The 20535-nt window shown below is 43.8% G+C and overlaps 1 protein-coding gene across 1 annotated transcript in view; it reads left to right on the top strand.

Moving 5' to 3' along the window:
* Nucleotides 1-20535, top strand: part of prkn (parkin RBR E3 ubiquitin protein ligase) — a 1436618-nt gene that overhangs the window by 1216474 nt on the left and 199609 nt on the right. Inside the window, exon 11 of the mRNA XM_041208007.1 lies at nt 10504-10565. Coding sequence (XP_041063941.1) covers nt 10504-10565 — 62 coding nt within the window. The remainder of the gene's footprint in view (nt 1-10503; nt 10566-20535) is intronic.

Here is a 20535-nt window from a genome sequence, read left to right on the forward strand (position 1 = left end):
TGATAAAAAAGTTCAAGAAGTCACGTAACTTTGTGAGTGTCAAGACACTGCCCATGCTGTACAAAGCCAACAAAACTGCCTGGATGTACTCCAGCATTTTTGAGGTGTAGATCAGGAAAGTTGTTAAAACATATCAGTGAAAGAAAAAGAAGATTGTCATCATTACAGGCAACTGCCCTGCGCACCCCAAGTTGTGCACAACTCAGTGCAAAGCACCAAATGTTTGTTTGGCAACCCTTGCACCAGGCAAGGCATTACTGCCTTGCTCTTGTGACAGAATATAAAGGATTTGTTGGAATTCCAGTGTGACCAATGTCTAACATATCTCAAACATCCACATTACATTTGCACCTGTGATCTGCTTGATTGTTCCTAGTCCACTACTGCATCATGTCACAAAACAATATGTGTTCTGATATTACTTTCCATCAAAGAGGAAATCAGACCTTTAAGCCCCTCCCCCTTTCTGTTGAGGTTCATGGATATTTTTTCATACCAGGTCATTTGATGTTTAAAACCACTTTAGTGTTATTTTAATTTCAAACTAACGATTTCACTTGAAGCCCATTCTCAGGGTGTTACCTTTATGTCTTTTTGTCACCAACCACTTCAGGAGGGTTGCATTTGGTGATGTTCCAGTGGCATTGCTTCCTCTCCCTGACACAACAGCTGGGAACAGTGCAGGCACCCAATAGTGAGCAAGGGACAGAGGGAGAGAAGAACAGGGTGGGCCAGCCCCCAGCATGTGGCTCTGTTTCAGAAGCATATTCCAGATAGAAGTGTTCCCTGTCAGGGGCAGGAGCTGTCTGGATCCAGCATATGGAGCCTTTCCAAATGCACATGGATGGCTCCTTCTCTCCCTCCTCCACAGGCCCTTTCACCCAGAGAAGCCTTCATACAGATCCCTAAGGGGTCATGGACTCCCAGTTCTCATGAGAAGCCTTCCTTCACCTCACTTGGGTGGATAATATCTTAGTTTAACATTTTGTCTAAAAGGAAGCATCTCTAATATTCTTGAATTCTGCAATTAAGTTTCAGTTTAGATCATGTACTGAAGACCTGGAATAAGGCTTTTGATTCAAAGGCAAACATGCTAATGCCTGAGGTAAGTTGATACCAGCAATACAATGTAGCATTTGGAGAAAGTCCTGCGAATCAGGGCCACCAAGAGCCTCCCTCAATACGGTTGCATTGTTATCTTCAATTAACGTAAGAACACAGGAAATAGGAGCAGGAGTGAATCAAATGGCCCATCAAGCCTGCTCCACCATTCAATACAATCATGGCTGATATTGGGCTTCAACTCCATTTTCCTACTCGCTCCCCATATCCCTTAATTCCCTGAGAGACTAACAATCTGTCTATCCCAGCCTTAAACATATTAGACAACGGAACATCCACAATCCTCTGAGGTAGAGAATTCTAAAGATTCACAACCCTTTGACAGAAGTAATTTCTCCTCATTTCAGTCCTAAGTGATCAGACCTTTATCCTGAGACTGTGCCCCCATGTTTTAGATTCCCCAATCAGTGGAAACAATCTCTCAGCATTTAGCCTATCAAGCCCCTTCAGAATTTTGTAGGTTTCAATGAGATTGGCTCTCATTCTTCTAAACTCCAGAGAAGATAAGCCAAATTTACTTAGTCTCTCAACATTGGACAACCCCCTAATCCCAGGGGCTAATTTATTGAACCTTTGCTTTATAGCCACCAATGTAAGTATATCCTTTCTTAAATGTGGAGACCAAAACTGCAGACAGTATTCCTCATGTGGCTACCAAAGCTCTGTACTATTGTAGCAAGACTTCTTTACTCTTGTACTCCAATCCCCTTGCAATAAAGGCCAACATGCCATTTGCCTTCTTAATTGCTTGCTGTACTTGCATGCTAACTTTCTATGCTCTTTGTACAAACACACCCAAGTCTCTTTGAACACCAACACTTACAAGTTTCACACCTTTTAAAAAGTATTCTGTTTTTCTATTCTTACAACCATAGTGAATAACTTCACACTTTCCTACATTATACTCCATCTGCCATCTTGTTGCCCATTTAGTTAACCTGTCTATGTCTCTTTGCAGCCTCTCTGTGTCCTGTGCACAGCTCACCTTCCCACCTAGCTTGGTATCATCAGCAAACTTTGATACATTACTCTCTGTCTCTTTATCTAAGTCATTAATAGATTGTAAATAGCTGAGGCCCCAGCACTGATCCTTGCAGCACTCCACTAGCCACTGCCTACCAACTCCATGCACCCTTATTTTGCCTATTAACCTTTTGTGTGGCAGTTTATTGAATGCCTTTTGGAAATCCAGATATACTACATCTACTCTTTTCCCTTTATCTACCCTACTAGTTACATCCTCAAAAAACTCTAATAAATTTGTCAAACAGGATTTCCCGTTAGTAAAATCATGTTAATTTGTTCTAATCATATTATGCTTTTCTTGGTTTTCCTTAACAATAGATTCCAGCTTTTTCCCAACAGCTGATGTTAGGCTAACTTACCTGTAGTTCACTGTTTTCTCTCCCCCTCCTTTCTTGAAAAGCAGTGTAATATTTGCCAACTTTGAATCTAATGGGGCCATTCCCAAATCTAAAGAGTTCTGAAAAATCATAGACAGCACATCTGCAGCTATCTCTTTTAGAACGATAGTGTGTAGGACATCAGGTCCTGGATTTTATTCTCTTAAGTTTCTCCAATACTTTTTTTCTGCTGATACTAATTTTCTTAATTTCCTCACTCCTTTTAGCTCCTAGGTTACCATCTATTTCTGGTATGAAACTTGTGTCTTCTAATGGGAAGACAGGCACAAAATATTTGCCTCTGCCATATCCTCATTCCCCGTGATAATTTTTTCTGTCTTTGCTTCTAAGGGTCCAATGTTTATTATAGCTACTCTCTTCCATTTTCTATACTTATAAGAGCTCTTATAACCTGTTTTTATGTTTCTGGCTAGTTTTCATCTCATTCTATTTTTCCCTTTTATGAACTTTTTGGTGGCCTTTTGCTAATTTCTAAACACTCACAATCCTCAGACTTGTTACTGTTTTTTGCAACATTGTAAGCCTCTTCTTTTCATCTAATACTATCCTTAATTTCCTAAGTAAGCCATGGATTGGTCTTTCTTGCTAAGTTTTCATTTTTCAGTGGAATGTATTTTTATTGAACTGTTTCTGTTATTTTTTTGAATTGTTTCTTTAAATGTTTCCCACTGTTCATTTACCTCCATAACTTTTAGCCCATTTACTGAAGTAACTTTAACCAGTCTTCCCCTCATACCTATGTAATTGGCTCTGTTTAAGTTTAAGCTTCTTGTTTGTGATTGGACTATGTCACTTTCAAACGTAACATGGAATTCAATGGTAATATGATCACTCTATTCCAGTGGATCTTTACCTACAACATTACTAATTAACCCTGCTTCATTACACAGTACTAGATCTAAGGTAGCTTTATCTCTAGCCAGTTTCACAATGTATTGCTGTAAGAAACGGTCACAAAAACGTTCTACAAACTCACCTCCAACACCACTCTTGCCAATTTGATTGTCCCAGTCTATATGAAGATTAAAGTCCCCCACAATTATAACATTTCCTTTGTTACAGTTTCCAATAATGTCTTATTTAATGCTCTGCCCAACAGCATAACTACTGTTAAGGGGCCTGTAAATACTCCCATCAGTGTTTTCTGATTCTTGCTATTCCTAATTTCCACCCATGCTGATTCCACTTCGTAATATTCAGAGACCAGATTCTTTTTCATTAATGTCCTTATGTCATCCTTTGCTATCAGGACTACTCCTCCTCCTTTGCCATCCTGTCTGTTTTTCCGAAATATTGTGTACCCTAGAATATTTATTTCCCAACCTTGATCACCTTTTAACCATGTCTCTGTAAGCCACTAGCTCATCTATTTTATTGCAGATGCTTTGTGCATTCAGATAAATAATTTTTTATTTCTCTTTTTTACTTCTATTCCTTGCAATGACCTCAATTGCTGATGTACAATTTTTGTTAAACTGTCTGTCCCTTCCTGTCCCACACTGCTTGTCTTTACCCACATTGCTATACTTTTTTGATGCCTGAACCTTTCTCTGGATTTCTAAATCTCCCCTCACCTGAGCCCTCCTGCCTGCCCCCACAGCCCCTCCTCCTCCCCCCACACACCCACACACCACCACCGCCCCCCCCCCCCCCCCCCCACCCCCCCACCCCCCCACCACCTCCTGTTATATTAAAGCTCTGTCCCAGCCCGGCTCAACTGGAACTCATCCTTTCAGAATAGATCACTCTTCCCTGAGTAATGATGCCAGTGCCCCATGAATCAAAACCCCTTCTTCCCACACCACTTTTTGAGCCAAATGGTTAACTCTCTAAAGAGGAAATCATTACAGATGAAATCATATCACATAATCATAATGAACATTATGCTGCTCTATGTGAAAATGTATTCGAATTACTGAAGGGTTATTTTTATCATGAGCCACTTTCTACCTCAAATTCTAATTGCAGCACAGGCTAGAATCCCAATATTTAGTGCAGGGAACACTGAGTAGGTCTAACACATGCTCAACTGCAGGCAACCATTATTGAACAAACTTTATTTACACCTCCCCAACAGAAAGAGCAGCAGAGGAAAACATAAAAATAACAGCTCTTACTGCTCCCATCTGTGCATGAGGCACTGGCCTAGCCTTGCAAAATGTGGGTTGTACATTATTCTTTCTCTTGTCTTCAGCCTTGTGATGCCAAATTTTATCATTTGGTCCTCCTTGATCAGAGACTACTTCGTGCTCTCTTAGCACATTCTCACAACCAGGCATATACCTACTGATTCCTATTATGAATAACTCAGTCCAGTTTAACCTTATCTTATTAAGCTAATTCCTTCCCACCAGGGAGACTATGTTCTCTCCTACTACTACCAATGGCAGGTAATAGGATGTATCATCATATTCCACCCTAATTTCCACCTAACACTGGAACACTGCTTTTGGAATAACTAGTTAGTTTCACACCAGTTTTGTGTATGAGAATGTGACTTAAGAATTTCTTGTACTTTCCTTCCAAGATAACAAACACTGTTGCAGCAGTATCAATGATGAAAGTAAGTTGTATATCTCCAACTTACATTTCTACTCTGAGTGCTGGAATTTCATCTTTGGGCCTATTACTTTTATCTCCCATGTGCTGTTTTTCTTGGTCTCTGACTGATTATAACTTTTGATCTTCCTGCTCGATAATATCAACTTCTTTTTTCACACCTATCATATGTGCATTTGAAGACTTCCAGATTGTGGAAATTGCTTGGGATCTACCACAACCTCAAACTGGTGCATGACAGTGAACTGGAGTTTTACCATTACCTGAAGCGTTACTGTTTCCTCCTGCATGCCATCTGGATATGACAACCTTCCCATAGGCATAGTACTTTAACTGGAAATGGGGGCGTTTAAATGATTGGTAGCTAGCATGACAACAGTAACATTTAAATTTCTGACTCTGAGACCGGTGCAAACTTGGCTGCTCTAGCCTGGACCACGCTGGAATCTGGTGGACCTCTCCTGCCCGCTCAAGAAAAGAACTCCTTTGAAATTTACTCTTTCTGATATTCCATGGCTTTGGCTTCATTGCAGGCCTCCTTTCATGTCAGCTTAGTGCTTCTGCTTGAAAGCTTGATTTGGATTTTATTGTCCTTTAGGACTCGCACGAAAGACTCTCTCAAGTCAAAGTCAAAGTTTGCACCATACCCAGAACGACAATAGAATTTCTTTAATTCGAGAACATAATCTGCAACAGTCTCACTTAGCAACTGCTTCCTTTGATGGAACATAACTCTTGGTACAATTGCATTCATAGCTGCACTATGAGTCCAGAAATCCATTAATTTCAGCATATTCTATAGTAATGGGTTCTCGTGGGCAACACTGAATTGACATTACCTCAAGAGCATCTGGCCCTATCATGGTGAGGAAAACATTTACTTTATCCTCATCTCCTGTTTTATTTGCTTTCACTCAAATGTGTAACTGTTGCTCATCGTTACACCAGCCCTCTTTAGGATGCCCTCATTGTGCCTAAATATGTCTTCAGTGCCAAATTTTTTCAGTTATATACTGTGCTCACTGTGTACCTCAACATGATGTTCAGATGAAACAATCTTTCAAATTGCTTAAACTTCTCAAAATCAACTTTAGGAGTTCCAAAACTGTGTCGCAATATTCTTCAGTCCTTAATTTCTCTAATGAAGTGTAAAAGAAAATTTCAACCCAGCCTCGTCACCATCTTTCTGTGATGTATTGCCCTGAGTATGTCTAACGTGCTCAACTGCAGGCAGCATTACTGAACTAACTTTACTTACACCTCCCCAACAGAGAGGGTAGCAGAGAGGGCAAAGTAACAAAATGCTCATACCTTGCAATATACAACAGGGGACAAGAACCTGCACTGATGCACTAGCCACTGGAGCAGGAAGGGAAGAAATGGATGCCGGTGGGGAGGACAAAAAGGGGAATTGAATGGGAATGAAAAAGGCCAACGAGTGCCACCAAAGGGGGAACGGTTGGCAATGCAAGAGGAGGAAAGTAGGAAAATAAAAAAGCAAGAGGCAGGTAGGAAGTGTATGGCAATGAAAAGGAGGAAAATGTATAACAATATGCAGAAAGGGAAATGGGTGGTAATGAACAGAAGGGGACAGAAGCTCAGAGTGATGCTTGCAAGAGGGAAAGGGTAGAAATTGGGGCTGGTGGAAGAGAAGAAAGAGCGACAGCTTTAGGTGAATACTAATACTCATTCCGCCTTTTCAGTCTCGTTCATTTTTCTTCCCACTGCCATCCAATCTCCCCTAACTACTCCTCCATTTTCTGTGAGCTAATACGCCATGACAGGTTCCTGGTCCCTAGCTGTGCGGCTCACAGCATTAATGGCCGGGATTCTGACCCTGTATACTGTAGGGAAGGAGCTCCTATTCTCGTGAAAATGTGAATAAGAAGGTGTTGGCTGAGAGCTTCTAAGAGTAAATGAGGAAGGAGAGCACCAGCGTGAACTGGGGCAAGAAGAAAGAGCTAGCATAAAGCCCAGGGAAAAGGAAATGTAGCAGCTTAACTGGGGTGGAGAGAGAGAAGAATAACTTTAAAAGGATGCTTATGTCTCAGTGTCCCCTGCAATCATTTCTTGCTGGCACAGAGACAGAGCAACACAAAGTTCATTTAAGTATAATATACAAATTGCTTTGGAAACACTTGTACCAGATTTTTCAAATGGACATGGTGCCTGCTGCTTTCTGAAGAAAAATGCTTCTATTTATATAACATTTATCACATTCTTAGGAAATACCAAAGCGTTTTAAAGTCAGTGATCAATTTTTGATGTGGAGTCCCTGTTGTTATGCAGGCAATGGAGACAGAAACAGAAAGTTCCCACATGAACAATGAAATAAATGGCCAGACGTAGTGGGCGGGCCCGGGAGCAGCCGTGAAACCGACCACTGCCCGCCACCTGCGGTTGGCCCCCGACCGTGATTTCATGCTGGCTGGACAATTAATTGGCAGCCAGTGTGAAAGGCGCACTGAAAAGCTAAGAGCTGCCGGGGTGGGGGCAGGAGGATGACGAGCGCAGAAGTCAGCGCATGAGCACGGGTGCACGCACTGAAAGCTCCCTGAAGGCACAGAGCTGCATCAGGGGGCTAAAGAATTATAACATTACAAATGAAGATTTAAAAAATAAGGTAAGCATGTCCCTTCATGTGACTCTGTCACATGAGGGGGGACATGTTATAAATGAGATTTAAACATTTTTATTTTGTTCTTAATTAACATCAAAATCTCATCCCGCCCGTGGATGAGGTTTCCCCAAAAATCCAAAGGCCGCTTGGCCTTTTCACCTGTCTGCCAACCAAATAGTTGGACGGGCAGTGAAAAATCCAATTTAATTAATTGATTAAGGGCCTTAATAGGCCTCTTAATTGTTGGCGGGCACACTGCCACCTCTCGCCCGCGCCCGCCGAGCGAAATATTGTAAGACTGCATGATGACATCAGGCTGCTCACCCGACATCACTGCGCACCATTTTACTTTTGCTCGGGTCAGGTGCACACCCGTCCGACGGGGGAAAAATTCTGCCCAAAATATTTTTGCTGGTGTGGTTGAGAGATAAAGGTTGGCCTTCACATTGAAGAGTAACAGCAGAATTTTCGAGATATGAACATTACTGCCAATGTTGCCCATCCCAAATTGCCCTTGAGAAGGTGAGCCTTTTTCTTGAACTGCAGCCCATATGGTGAAGGTACCGCCACAATGTCTTTTGGTAAGGAGTTCCAGGATTTTAACCCAGCAGTAACAATGAAGGAATGGTGATAAAAGTCCAGGTCAGGCTGGACTGTTACTTGAAGAGGAACTCAGAGGTGATGGTATTCTCATCCACCTGCTGTCCTTGTCTTTCTAGGTGATAGAAGTTACAGGTTTTGGAGGTGCTGCTGGAGAAGCCTTGGTGACTTGCTGGAGTGGATGGCAGAACACACTGCAGCCAGTGGTGCAGCCAGAGGGGGTGGGTGTTTAAGATAGTGGATGAATTGCTGACTAATTGGATTGCTTTGTCCTGGATAATGTTGAGGTGCTTGAGTTATGTTGCAGCCACACTCATTCGATAAAGTGGAGAGTATTCCATCACACTTCTGCTTTGTGCCTTCTTAAAATTCTTTTACGGGATTTCGGTGTCACTGGGTAGGCCAGCATTTATTACTTATTCCTAATTGTCATTGAGAAGGTGATGGTGAGCCACCTTCTTGAACTGCGGCAGTTCATGTGGTGTAGGTATACACCCACAGTGCTGATAGGAAGGAAGAGTCAGGATTTTCATCTAGCGACAGTACAGGAATAGCAATATAATTCCAAGTCAGGATGGTGTGTGGCCTGGAGGGGAACTTGGAGTGGTGGTGTTCTCATGCATTGGTTGCCCTTGCCTTTCTACGTGATAGAGGTTGCAAGTTTGGAATATGCTGTTGAAGGAGCCTTGGTGAGTTGCTGCAATGTATCTTATACATGGTACACACTGCTGCCACTGCGTGTCGGTGGTGGAGAGACTGAATGTTTATTGTGGTAGATGGGGTACCAATCAAGGGAGCTGCTTTGCCCTGATTGCTGTCGAGCTTCTTGAGTGTTGTTGGAGCTGCACTCATCCAAGCAAGTACTTCCATCACATACCTGACTTAGCCTTGTAGACAGTGGATAGGCTTTGGGGAGTCAGAAGGTTAGTTACTCATCACAGAATTCCCAGCCTCTGACTTGGTCTTGAAGCATTTATTTGGCTGCATTTCAGTTCAGTTCTGTTTCTGGTCAATAGTAACCCCCATGATGTTTATAGTCAGGGATTCAGTAGTAGAATGCCATTTTATTTCAAGGGGAAGTGTTTTTTTTCTCTTTTGTTGGAGATGGTCATTGCCTGCTTGTGCAGCAGTAATGTTACTTGTGACTTATCAAATCAAGCCTGGATGTTGTTTAGGTCTTGCTGCATATGGACACAGGCTGCTTCAGTACATTATCTGATAAATCATGAATGGTACTGAACACTGTGCAATCATCAGACTTGTAGGCGATGGAGATGATTTGGGGAGTCACTTTCTTCAGAACACCCAATCAGCTACTATATATTAATGCGGCTAATTCAGTTTAGTTCCTGGCTAATGATGATCTCCAGAATGTTGATAATCTTTTAAATGAAAACCAAATCAACAAAATTGGGATAAATCAGGCACAGCCCCTAATTCAGGTCAGCTGTAAAACCAAGAACAAAGTTTAAAGGAAACTTACAAACTTTAAATCAAAATGTGATTAAAGGGGTCAACAAAACACCCCAGTCCCCGCGGTCTCCAGAATGTTGATGGTGAGGCCTCAGCAATGGTAGTCGCATTGAATAAGGTAATTAGGTTCTCTCTTTCGGAGATTGTTGTTGCTTGGCACTGTATTAGCCCAAGCCTGCATGTTGTTCTGATCCTTCTGCATGCAGGCATGGACTTATCCATTTCTGAGTAATTATCAGTGAACAGCCTCAGTCTGACTTTATGATGGTGAGAAGGCCATTGATGAAACAACTGAAGATGGGCCCAGGACACTGCTCTCAGGAACGCATGGTAGTTGTGCAGTTAGATTATTTGAAACACCTAATATTTGAAAGTGTAAGATATTGGGTACTGCAGGCATAGAAGTAATTAGGAGACGAATAAAAATACATTTTTGAAAAAATATTACCACAGCCTTAGTTGAATGTACAGGATGTAAAAATGGTCAGATTGTAATAAGAATGAGAAAGTAAATGATTAGATTGCATTAACTGCCACAAGTTTAGTAAAGTCCAGAATTGTAAACAATGCTTAACTGGGTATGGGTAACAGATAGGAAAAAGCACAATTTCCATTCTTTATTACTGTCAGTGTTAACTAGCTCCCATTGTGGGCAAAACAAAAATTACTCCTGTCAATCTTATTTTCCTTTGCACTGTTTTACAGCTGCCTGCCCAGACTCACTGATTAAGGAAGTACATCACTTCAGAATTCTTGGGAGCGACCAGGTGAGTATATAGCTTGTAGGTGGCTCTCGCCTGTCCCAAATGAGAGCTTCTAATGAGACAGTTTCTGATATGTCTCCAGGGAACTGGACTTTGCTTTGTGAACCCTAGTGACCTAAAGTAGAGAAAACATGCAAGATCTTTGAGGAAAATGCCGTGTTCCTTCTATCAGCCATGGCAAGTTATTAATTGGTACATCTGCTATCTATCAATATTTTTCAGCTTGGTAGTTCTACACCAAGCACTACTCGCCAGCTGCAGATGAGTCTCATGAATAGTTGAAACTAATCTTGCCACAGATGGGAATCTGAAGATGAATAATTGGACATGGGATTTCTTTTTTAACTCATTAATTTAAACCGTCTTAATTTAACACAGCAGTGACAAATATTGAGCAGGCTCTAAATCAAAATGAAAGTACCTCTCACTCAGAGCTTGAGATGAATGGAAGGATTGTATTCCCTGGCACATTATCACCTAACCCCTGGGCTGTTTGCAAGAGATGTCATTGATATCTTTACTCAAATGTAGCCATAGAAGTTAATGTGGTTTGAATTGGTTTAATGGTGACCATAATATTTGGTTACCTGTCTTAATATCTCCTTATAAGGCTCATTGTGAAAATTAGTCTGATCATGCTGTTGTGAAGCACCTTCAGATATTTCATCACATTAACACTCTTTATAAATGCACATTATTATTTTTATGCATGATTCGTATGCGGCCACGATTACCATGCTAATACTGAAGGGATGCGTGTATAGGCTCACGCCAACTAGCTATTTGGGAGGTTCATGCATAGCGTGCTGCTTTTGCAGCCTTGGCTCTACAAGTATCTAATGTTTTCATGCCCTCACGTCAACCTATATAAAACAATCCAAATGACTAATTCCACCAGTTGTAGAATTTAAACTATAGCTGTTGTTGTGAATACATAGTTCATGGTCGATGTGTTTTAGAATATACCTTATAGTTTTAAAATATAACTTGTGCTTTCAAGAATTAAAGTTTAACTGTAGAAAATGTGATAAATGAAATTAAAACAAGTTTGGAGTCTGTTACCTCTAAAAGGTTAGGGCCATGTTGACTTTAGGGTTGAAAATGTAAGATCATAAAATAGTAGGCTTACTTAGCTGCAGAACTGAAGATTAATGTCTACAAAGAAGTCTAGCCTTGAGAAATGTTTTTAATCTGGGAGTTAGAGCTAAATTAGTTTAAAAAATAAGTTGTAAATAAGGGTAATTAACTTAAAGATTGGTTTGAGAACAGCCCAGAGCAGGCTACATTGTCATGGAGATGGATGGAGCTCAGGAAGGCTCTCTGATTTCAATTTACCTGGGAGTTTGCTGGGACAGGTTTTTAGATCCAGTTTGGACCTCTTGTGGTTTGCAGCTCACTGAGAGAAGACAACCAAAGTAACTGACAGTTAGTTAAACCTGCAGCAGAAACAGAGTAAAACTAACTTCATCATTGACTGTGTGGAATACGGGTGAAACTTAATCTTAGTTCCAATCTTTAAAGGAACATAAGCTTGAAGATTGCCTAGTTTGAAGGTAGTGGGAGTATCTACAGTGGGGCGCACAGTGTTTTATTGCAAAAGAAAATAACCAGAAGAGTAACTTGGAAGAATTAGAAAAGTAACTAGAACAAGGAACTACGGCATCCACAGTCAAAGTAAATGAAAGTTTTACCCCTGAGAATAGTTGGAGCTGAGGAGAATTCTCCAGAGGCCTATGGCATACTTATGGGTAATCCTATCAGAAGCAAATAACTTCCAAGATTGATGTGTCTTCTAAGAGAGTTCGTGGGGAAAGGTAGGAAGTAAACCTGACTGCATTGCCTATGTAGTTAAAAACCATGGCCAGAATTTTCCCGTTGGAGATTTGGGGGCAGGGCCCGCTCGCTGATGGGAAAATGACGTGAGATGACATCATCCTGGTCACTTTAAATTTTCAGGAAGGCGGGCGGACAGCGAAATCAGCTGCCCACCCACCGATCTGTCAGTGGCCAATTGAGGCCATTGACAGGATATTTAAAGTAATTAAAGGCCCTGCCCGTCCAACCTTAAAGCTGGTAGGCAGGCCAGGAGCCCCAGCGGGCTTCTGATAATACATGAAACCTCATCCACTGGCGGAATGAGGTTTCATGTTCCTTTTTAAAAGCTTTAATAAATGTAATGTGATATTTATTAACATGTCCCATCTTGTGTGACATTGTCACATGAGGGGGACATGTTAATAATATTTTTATTTCTCCATTTTTTAACTTTAATACACTGTCAGTAATCTCCCTGAGACAGCACTTTGTCTCAGGGAGCAGTGCGCGCTTTCCCGCACGCAAGAGCGCACTTTGACAGCTGGGGATTCCCTCCCCCCCCCCCCGCACAGGAAGTGCATAGCGCTTCCTATTGGGCAGGCCTTAATTGGCCCACCCACTCAAAATGGCAGTGGGCCCCATTTCGGTGGCAGGGGTTGACCTGCTGCCGAGCCAGTGGGGCCCGCATGCCCACCAAGGGCAAAATTCTGCCCTGTATTGTTAAGTTAATAATGCTTGTTTTGTTTAAGTCTTTCATATACAATAAAGTTTGTTTTGTTTAAAAAGAAGTGAAATCTTGTGGCATAGGTCTATTGGTTAAAATTAGATATTCGGATTTCCTTTTAAATGTTTACCGTCTCTAACCGGACCTTAACAAAATTATCCACTTATCATAGTCCTACAAGGTATTTACAGCACAGAAATGGGTCATTTAGCCCAACAGGTCCATGCCAGTACTTATGGTCCATTTGAGCATCCTCCTTGCCTTATTCATCTAGCTTTATCAACATATCTTTCTATTCCTTTCTTCCTCTTTTAGTTACCTAGCTTTCTCTTACATGCATCTATGCTATTCGACTCAACTTCTCCTATGGGAGTGAGTTCCACATTCTAGCCACTCTTTGGGTAAAATAATTTCTCCTGAATTTCCTATTGGATTTATTGACGACAATTTTATATTTATGATACCTAGTTCTGGTTTCTTCCACCAGTGGATACATCTTCTCCAAGTTTACTCTAGGAGGTGAAGGTGGCGAATATCTTATTCATGGCTCATGCTAATATTTTAGAGGTAATGTTTAGTGCTGGGAAGATTATTGTAGTAAGGGTAAGGTAATTGAACTGCTGGGCTTCAGTGATTGCCAGAGCACCTGAAGAAATGGCAATTCAGAAGGTTACCCATGTTTGTTTACTACATTCAGAATGCAAGAGTTCGGGCAATAAAAGAACAGGCGGGTTTATGTAGCTGGAGGTGTTGAGGGATAATTAGCTTAAAGATTGGTTTGAGGATAGCTTCAAGATTGGTTTGAGGATAGCGCAGAGGAGGCTACATTGTCATGTCATGCAGAGCTTAGGAAGGATCTCTGGTTTCAATTTACCTGGCTGTTTGATGGGAGACGTTTTTGTTGCAATTTGGACCTCTTGTGGTTTGCAGCTCACTGAAAGAAGTTAGCCAACATAAAGAAAGCTAGACAGACCTGCACTGTAAGCAGAGTAAAAGGCTAACTTCATCATTGACCGCATAGAGGGTGGGTGAGGCTTAATCTCAGTTTGAACCTTGTGAGGAACAGAAGCTGGAAGGTTGCCTATTTTGAATCTACAGTGAACTTCACAGTGGGCAGAATCGTCTGTGCCCACTGGCATCAGCGTGTTTGGTGGTGGGAGCAGGCAATATGGCGAGAAGGCCAAAAATCGTGAAACTAGTTTGCGATCGTCTGCTCAGCCCGTCGATGGCGGGCCGCCTATCCTGTCAATGGACATTGGGAACCTCATTGTAATACATCAGCATATCATAATAAGGCTAGATTGCCAGACTCAGCCCTATCTGCTGGATTGTCCACCCATGTCAGTGTGATTGCACGCCCACATGTTTCACAACAGCGTATAAAAGGGGTGTTCTTGGCAGGCTGCACTTTGAGGGGAATTCAGAGGTGAGTGCACAGTAACGTAGCAAAGCGCTCGTGAGGGACACCTGTTGGACTTCAAGATTGAGGTGCATTTAAGGGGGCAAAGGCTGCCCTGTGACTGAGGCGACTTGGAGGGGGGCACGCAAAAACTGCCCTGCAGTTGAGGTGACTTTGGGGGAAGGGGCAAAGGCAGCCCTGCAGTAAAGGTGCCTTTGCGAAGGCAGAAGGGGCAAAGGCTGACCTGTGGTTGAGGCAACTTTGGGCTGGGGGGAGGAATGCTGCTCTATGGTTGGGGCGACTTTGGGGGGAGGCAAGGCTGTCCTGCGGCTGAGGTGACTTTGGGGGGGAGAAAAGGCTGCTCTGTGGTTGAAGGTAGCACACAAGCACATGCGGGGTGGGGTGAGGATGTTGGCAAAGGAAGCGGCCACGCATTTGAGAAACCTTGTATAAAGTGACCATTCCTTTGCGGCTGAGACAGTTCAGGTGCAGCCACATTGACATGCATGGAGTTGGGCCTCTAGCTTATCTGCCCACTCAAGGAACGCAGAGGCATCAAAGTGCTACAAACTGCTCCAGAGCTTTTCACCCCTCGAGTACAGATTGCAAACTAATGAGCATTTTAGTGAACTGCAGAACAGTTGGACGACTGGGCACATTGTACAATCACCTTGCTAAAGCTAGCCATGGAGCCTGCTGGAGGTGCTCACAGCCCCTTGCAATATCACCATCCCTGTTTGGACCAGTCTACACCATGGGTCAAGCTAGCAGTGCAGCCTTGCAGTGTGGTTTAGGAGAATGCCTGTGCCTGAGCTGAGGGCACAGCATGCAGTCCGATAGGCAAAGCTGCCACCAATCGATTAGGTGGAGTGGGATGGAGGAAGGTTGGGTTTTGGGCAGCAGTGCAGCGCACTAATCTCTGGCCATCCAAGTGGTGGCCAACACTGTCTGGGATGCATTAAGGAGCCTTCAGATGTAACCAAGAGAGTTTCATAATACACTCATGCTAACCCAAGTGTCTCTCTCATTCATCCTGCAGGAGGAATACATCAGGATCTTGGAGCATGGTGAACTAGCCTTGTGGCATACAGAGAGTGAAAACAACAGAGCAACTGAGGCACCTGGTTGCGCAGAGGGAGGAGCAGCACCCTCAGGAAGAAGGGGCGGCTGGAGCTCCCACACTCCACCGAAGAACCACAGCGAGCCGTTGCTGATCAGCGCCGAGTTAAAACCAGGGTCTACAGTTGCCATCTTTCATTCCTGCAAATGACTGAGAATCAGTGTCACTGAAGACTGCGCACATCAAGGGAACTGGTCAGTCACATCTGCCAGCTGCTGCAGGATTTTGCATCATGTGGACATGGAGAGCATCCACTGCCAGTGGCTGTGAAAGTGACAGCAGTACTCTATTTCTATGCCAGTGGTTCCTTTCAGGGCTCCACAGGTGACCTCTGTGGGAAATCACAAGCCTCCACCCACAAATGCATCCATGAAGTCACAGATGCCATTAGTGCATTTCACCTGGGACCACAACAGCCAGGATGCAAGAGCGATTGGATTTGCCCAGATCTTGGATTTCCCACAGGTGCAGAGTGCGATCAACTGCACTCACGTGGCGCTCAGATCTCCATCGCAACACATGGTCAACTATGTCAATCGCAAGGGATTCCATTCATTGAAATGTACAACTGGTGTTCGATCACCAGAAATATATCCTGCAGGTATGCACATGGTTTCCAGGAAATGTACACGACTCCTACGTTCTCAGTCAGTCACAGATCCCTGACATCTTCCAGGGTCCACAGAGACTGCAGGGTTGGCTCCTGGGGGACAAGGGCTACCTGCAGGGGATGTAGCTGATGACATCCATGCGGTGGCTTCAGGCTGCAGCAGAGCGATGGTATAACGAGGCTTTTGCTGCAGCTCACAACTTGGTGGAGCAAACAATCAGGATGCTGAAAATGAGGTTCCGGTGACTGGACTGGTCTGGTTGAGCCCTGCAATATAGTCCACAAAGGGCGTCATGCATCGTCGTCACCTGCTGCACCCTTTACAACCTGGTGCTGCAATAGGGAGAGGAGCTGGCTGAGGAGGAGATACAGGAGCTGGAGGTCTCCTTTGCTGGTGATGAGGGTGAGGAGGTCCTTGAAGGCGACAACGACAGCAATGAGGCCCTTGCACTAGCCAGACAAGGCAGGCGCACTCGGGAGGTCCTCATAGCTGCTAGATTTGTGAAGAATGATGACGACTTGCAGTGAGGAGACTCCATAAGTTCCTCACATTGCATCTATGAATGTTTGACTCCAGTCTGGCTTATGGCAGCGCACATACCTGCTGTGAAAATGTTCCTGTCATGGAGACACAGTGGAGGCCCTAATAGTCACTCGATTGCAGGAGGATGATGACGACATGCAGTGAGGGCACTCCATAGATCCTCACATAGCCTCTGAGAATGTCCAACTCCTGTCTGGCTGAAAGCAGCTCACTTGTGCCCTGTAATCAGGGTCATATTGTAGAGATGCAGCCATGAAACTTTAATAGCATCTGATCCTTTGTCTGCCTTCAGAACCTGACCCCTTCAAGAGCACAGTTTTACTAATTGCAGATGTTGAAGAGATGGGGCCAGCCGCGCCTTAAAAGTGCTGAGAGTGCAGAGAGAATGACAGAACTCTGTGGTGCCTGCCCACAACATTCTGGCAGCAATGACAAGCACGGTCGAGGTGCAGGCATCACTAATGCATCCAGGGAGTGTGAGGCCAGACCATCACTTCGGCCTGAAGGCTGCACAAAGCACAGGGAAGAGGCCCTGCACTGAGACACCTGCCTTTATATTGTGCAGAAAGGTTTCACATCTGAGTGACACGAACCCTGCTCATCAGAACAAGGAGCCTTAGGCAGGGAGACATTCTTGGGAGTTTATTGACAATAGTGAACATTATGTACAAGTGACTAATACCTGTGCCCAGCCTCTGCAACTACATCTTCTTAACTTTCCTAACTGTGCCGCTACATCTTGGTACTCCCCAGGCATCCACAGCAGAGGTGGAGGCAGCCTGCTGGCTGCTATTCCCTGTCTGTGATGACCTTGACAGGTGTCCTCTGGAGGGCCGAGACCTGGAGGGCCCAGGCCTGCTTTCAGGGACCTGCTGTATGGCAGTGATACCCTTCTGAAATGAACAAATATTTTGCATCTGTGTTCACTATAGAGGACAGAAAAAACATTCCAGTAATAGCTGCAAATCAAGAAGTGAAAGGGAGAGAGGAACTTGGTGAAATTGAAATCACTAGGGAAATGACACTGAGCAAATTGATGGAGCTGCGGGCTGGCAAGTCTCCGGATCCTGATGGACATTTTCCTAAGGTCTTAAAAGAGCTGGCTAATGGGGTAGTTGATGCGCTGGTGTTAATTTTCCAAAATTTGCTAGATTCTAGAAAGGTTCCATCAAACTGGAAAGTAGCAAATAAAACCCTGCTTTTCAAGAAAGGAGGGAGGCAGAAAACAGGAAACAGGAAACTATAGGCCAGTGGGGAAGTTGTTAGAATCGATCATTAATGAGGTGATAGCTGGGCACTTAGAAGAGCTCAAGGCAATCAGGAAGAATCAGCATGGTTTTGTGAAAGGAAAATTATGTTTAACCAATTTATTGGAGCTCTTTGAAGGACTAACATACACTGTGGATAAAGGGGAGCCTGTAGACATACTGTACTTGGAGTTCCAGAAGGCATTTGATAAGGTGCCACATCAAAGGTTATTACGGAAAATAAAAGCACATGGTGTAGGGGGTAACATATTAGCATGGATAGAAGATTGGCTGGATGGCAGAAAATAGACAGTATGCATAAATGGGTCTTTTTCTGATTGGGAGGATGTGACGAATGGAGTCCCACAGGGGCCTGTGCTGGGGCGGCAACGTTTTACAATTTACATCAATGACTTAGATGAGGGGAGTGAAGGCATGGTAGGTAAATTTGCAGTTGACAAAAAGATAGAATGTTGTGAAGAGGACACGAGGAGGTTACAGACGATATAGATAGGTTGAGTGAATGGGCAAAGATCTGGCAAATGGATTTTAATGTGGGAAAATGTGGAGTTGTTCACTTTGGTAGGAAGAACAAAAAAGCAGAGTATTATTTAAATGGAGAACGGCTGCAAAATTCGGAGGTGCACAGGGATCTAGGTGTTCGAGTACATGAGTCACAAAAAATTAGTATGCAGGTACAACAAGTAATTAAGAAGGCTAATGGAATGCTATCCTTTATTACGATCCTGTATGAGAGGAATTGAACATAAAAGTAAGGATGTTATGCTTCAGTTATAGATGGCATTGGTGAGACTGCACCTCAAATACTGTGTGCAGTTTTGGTCTCCTTATTGAAGGAAGGATGTAAACGTGTTGGAGGCAGTTCAGAGGAGGTTTACTAGATTGATGCCTGGAATGAGCGGGCTGTCTTATGAGGAAAGGTTGGACAAACTGGGCTTGTTTCCACTGGAGTTTAGAAGAGTGACAGGTGACTTGATAGAAGTATACAAAATCCTGAATGGTCTTGACAAGGTGGACGTAGAAAGCATGTTTCCTCTTGTGGGTGAGTCCAGAACTAGAGGGTATTGTTTTAAAATTAGGGGACACCTTTTTAGGACAGAGATGAGGAGAATTTTTTTCTCTCAAAGGGTTGTGAGACTTTGGAACTCTCTGCCGAAGAAGGTGCTGGAAGTGGTGTCATTGAACATTTTTACGGTAGAGGTAGATAGATTCTTGTTAGGCAGGGACTCTAAGGTTATTGGGGGTAGATGGGAATATGGAATTCGAAACACAAGCAGATCAGCCATGATCTTATTGAATGGCAGAGCAGCTCGAGGGGTCGAATGATCCACTCTTGTCTTTATTTCTTATGTTCTCCTCAAGCTGTGGAGCTGGAACTGCTGGGGTCACAGGAAGAGGAGATTCGAATGGGTTGGACAGTCCCAGAGTCACCTGGGTGGATGGCCCCGGGGTGTGCACCTGCTGATCCCCCTTCTGATGGGTGATTCTTTTGAGCCTCACTCTTTTGAGGAGAAGGGATAGCTGGAGTGAGATCGAGCTGTCCACACCCCTCTCATGTATACATTGTTGGAGGCCATCTATGGTGTCAGTGATGGAGTTCAGCCTGCACTGCAGTGAAGGATCAACATCCTGGATCAAGGTCTCCATAGTGACCGCCATCCTATCAATGTTGACCTCAGCGTGTTGGCATGCCGGCACTATCATCTCAGCCTGAAGGCCGACAGACTCATCAATCCTGTCTTGCAATCTGAGGAGTGCAGCAGACATCCCTTCCTGATGTTCCCGAGCTTGCCTTTGCAGCTCCAGAAACTGTGACATGACTGAGTCCAGAGCCCATCATCTGACTCAGACTCAGCAAATTTCTGGCCTCTAGCTGTCCTCCATGTGTTGTACACTTGGGAAGTCCCTGCCACTGCCTGCTGTGGATCAGAAAGTATGATGTGCTCACTAGATTGTGATCTCATGGCTACTCTAAAGCTAGGTCCCACCAAGGTGTGTGTCTCTGTGCTGGTGGAGGATGTAAGTGAGCACTGTGATGGGGCTTCAAGAAGGATGCCTTCAGATTCCTCTTCAGAGGTTTCTTCATGGTTGGATTGGAGGCCCTGGGTCATGGACTCTGGTGGCTGTTTGGTAGATGTGCCTGCAGGAAGCAAGGAGAAATAATTAGTGCATGGCAGTAGCCTGTGAAACAGGACACATCACTCACAGCATGGTTGTCTGTTGGATGTTGCACTGCTGGATCCTCAATTGGTAGAGCACCGGCAACCTCACCATCAGCACAGGAATGGTCCAGATCCTCACCGGCCAGCTGGATGGCTCTGTTTTCAAAGTCTGTGAGGACCTTGATTCCAGGCATTCCTCCGCTGCTAAGTGACCTCTCCCTCTTGTTGTGTGTCAGCTTGTCCTGCATAAATAGAGTTGGAGAGAGTATAAGCAGAACATCTGCCAGGCCAGATGATAAATATGCCTTTCATGTGTGGGTGGTGAGTGATC

Source organism: Carcharodon carcharias, chromosome 2 (assembly GCF_017639515.1).
Source record: "Carcharodon carcharias isolate sCarCar2 chromosome 2, sCarCar2.pri, whole genome shotgun sequence".
Classification (NCBI taxonomy): Eukaryota; Metazoa; Chordata; class Chondrichthyes; order Lamniformes; family Lamnidae; genus Carcharodon; species Carcharodon carcharias.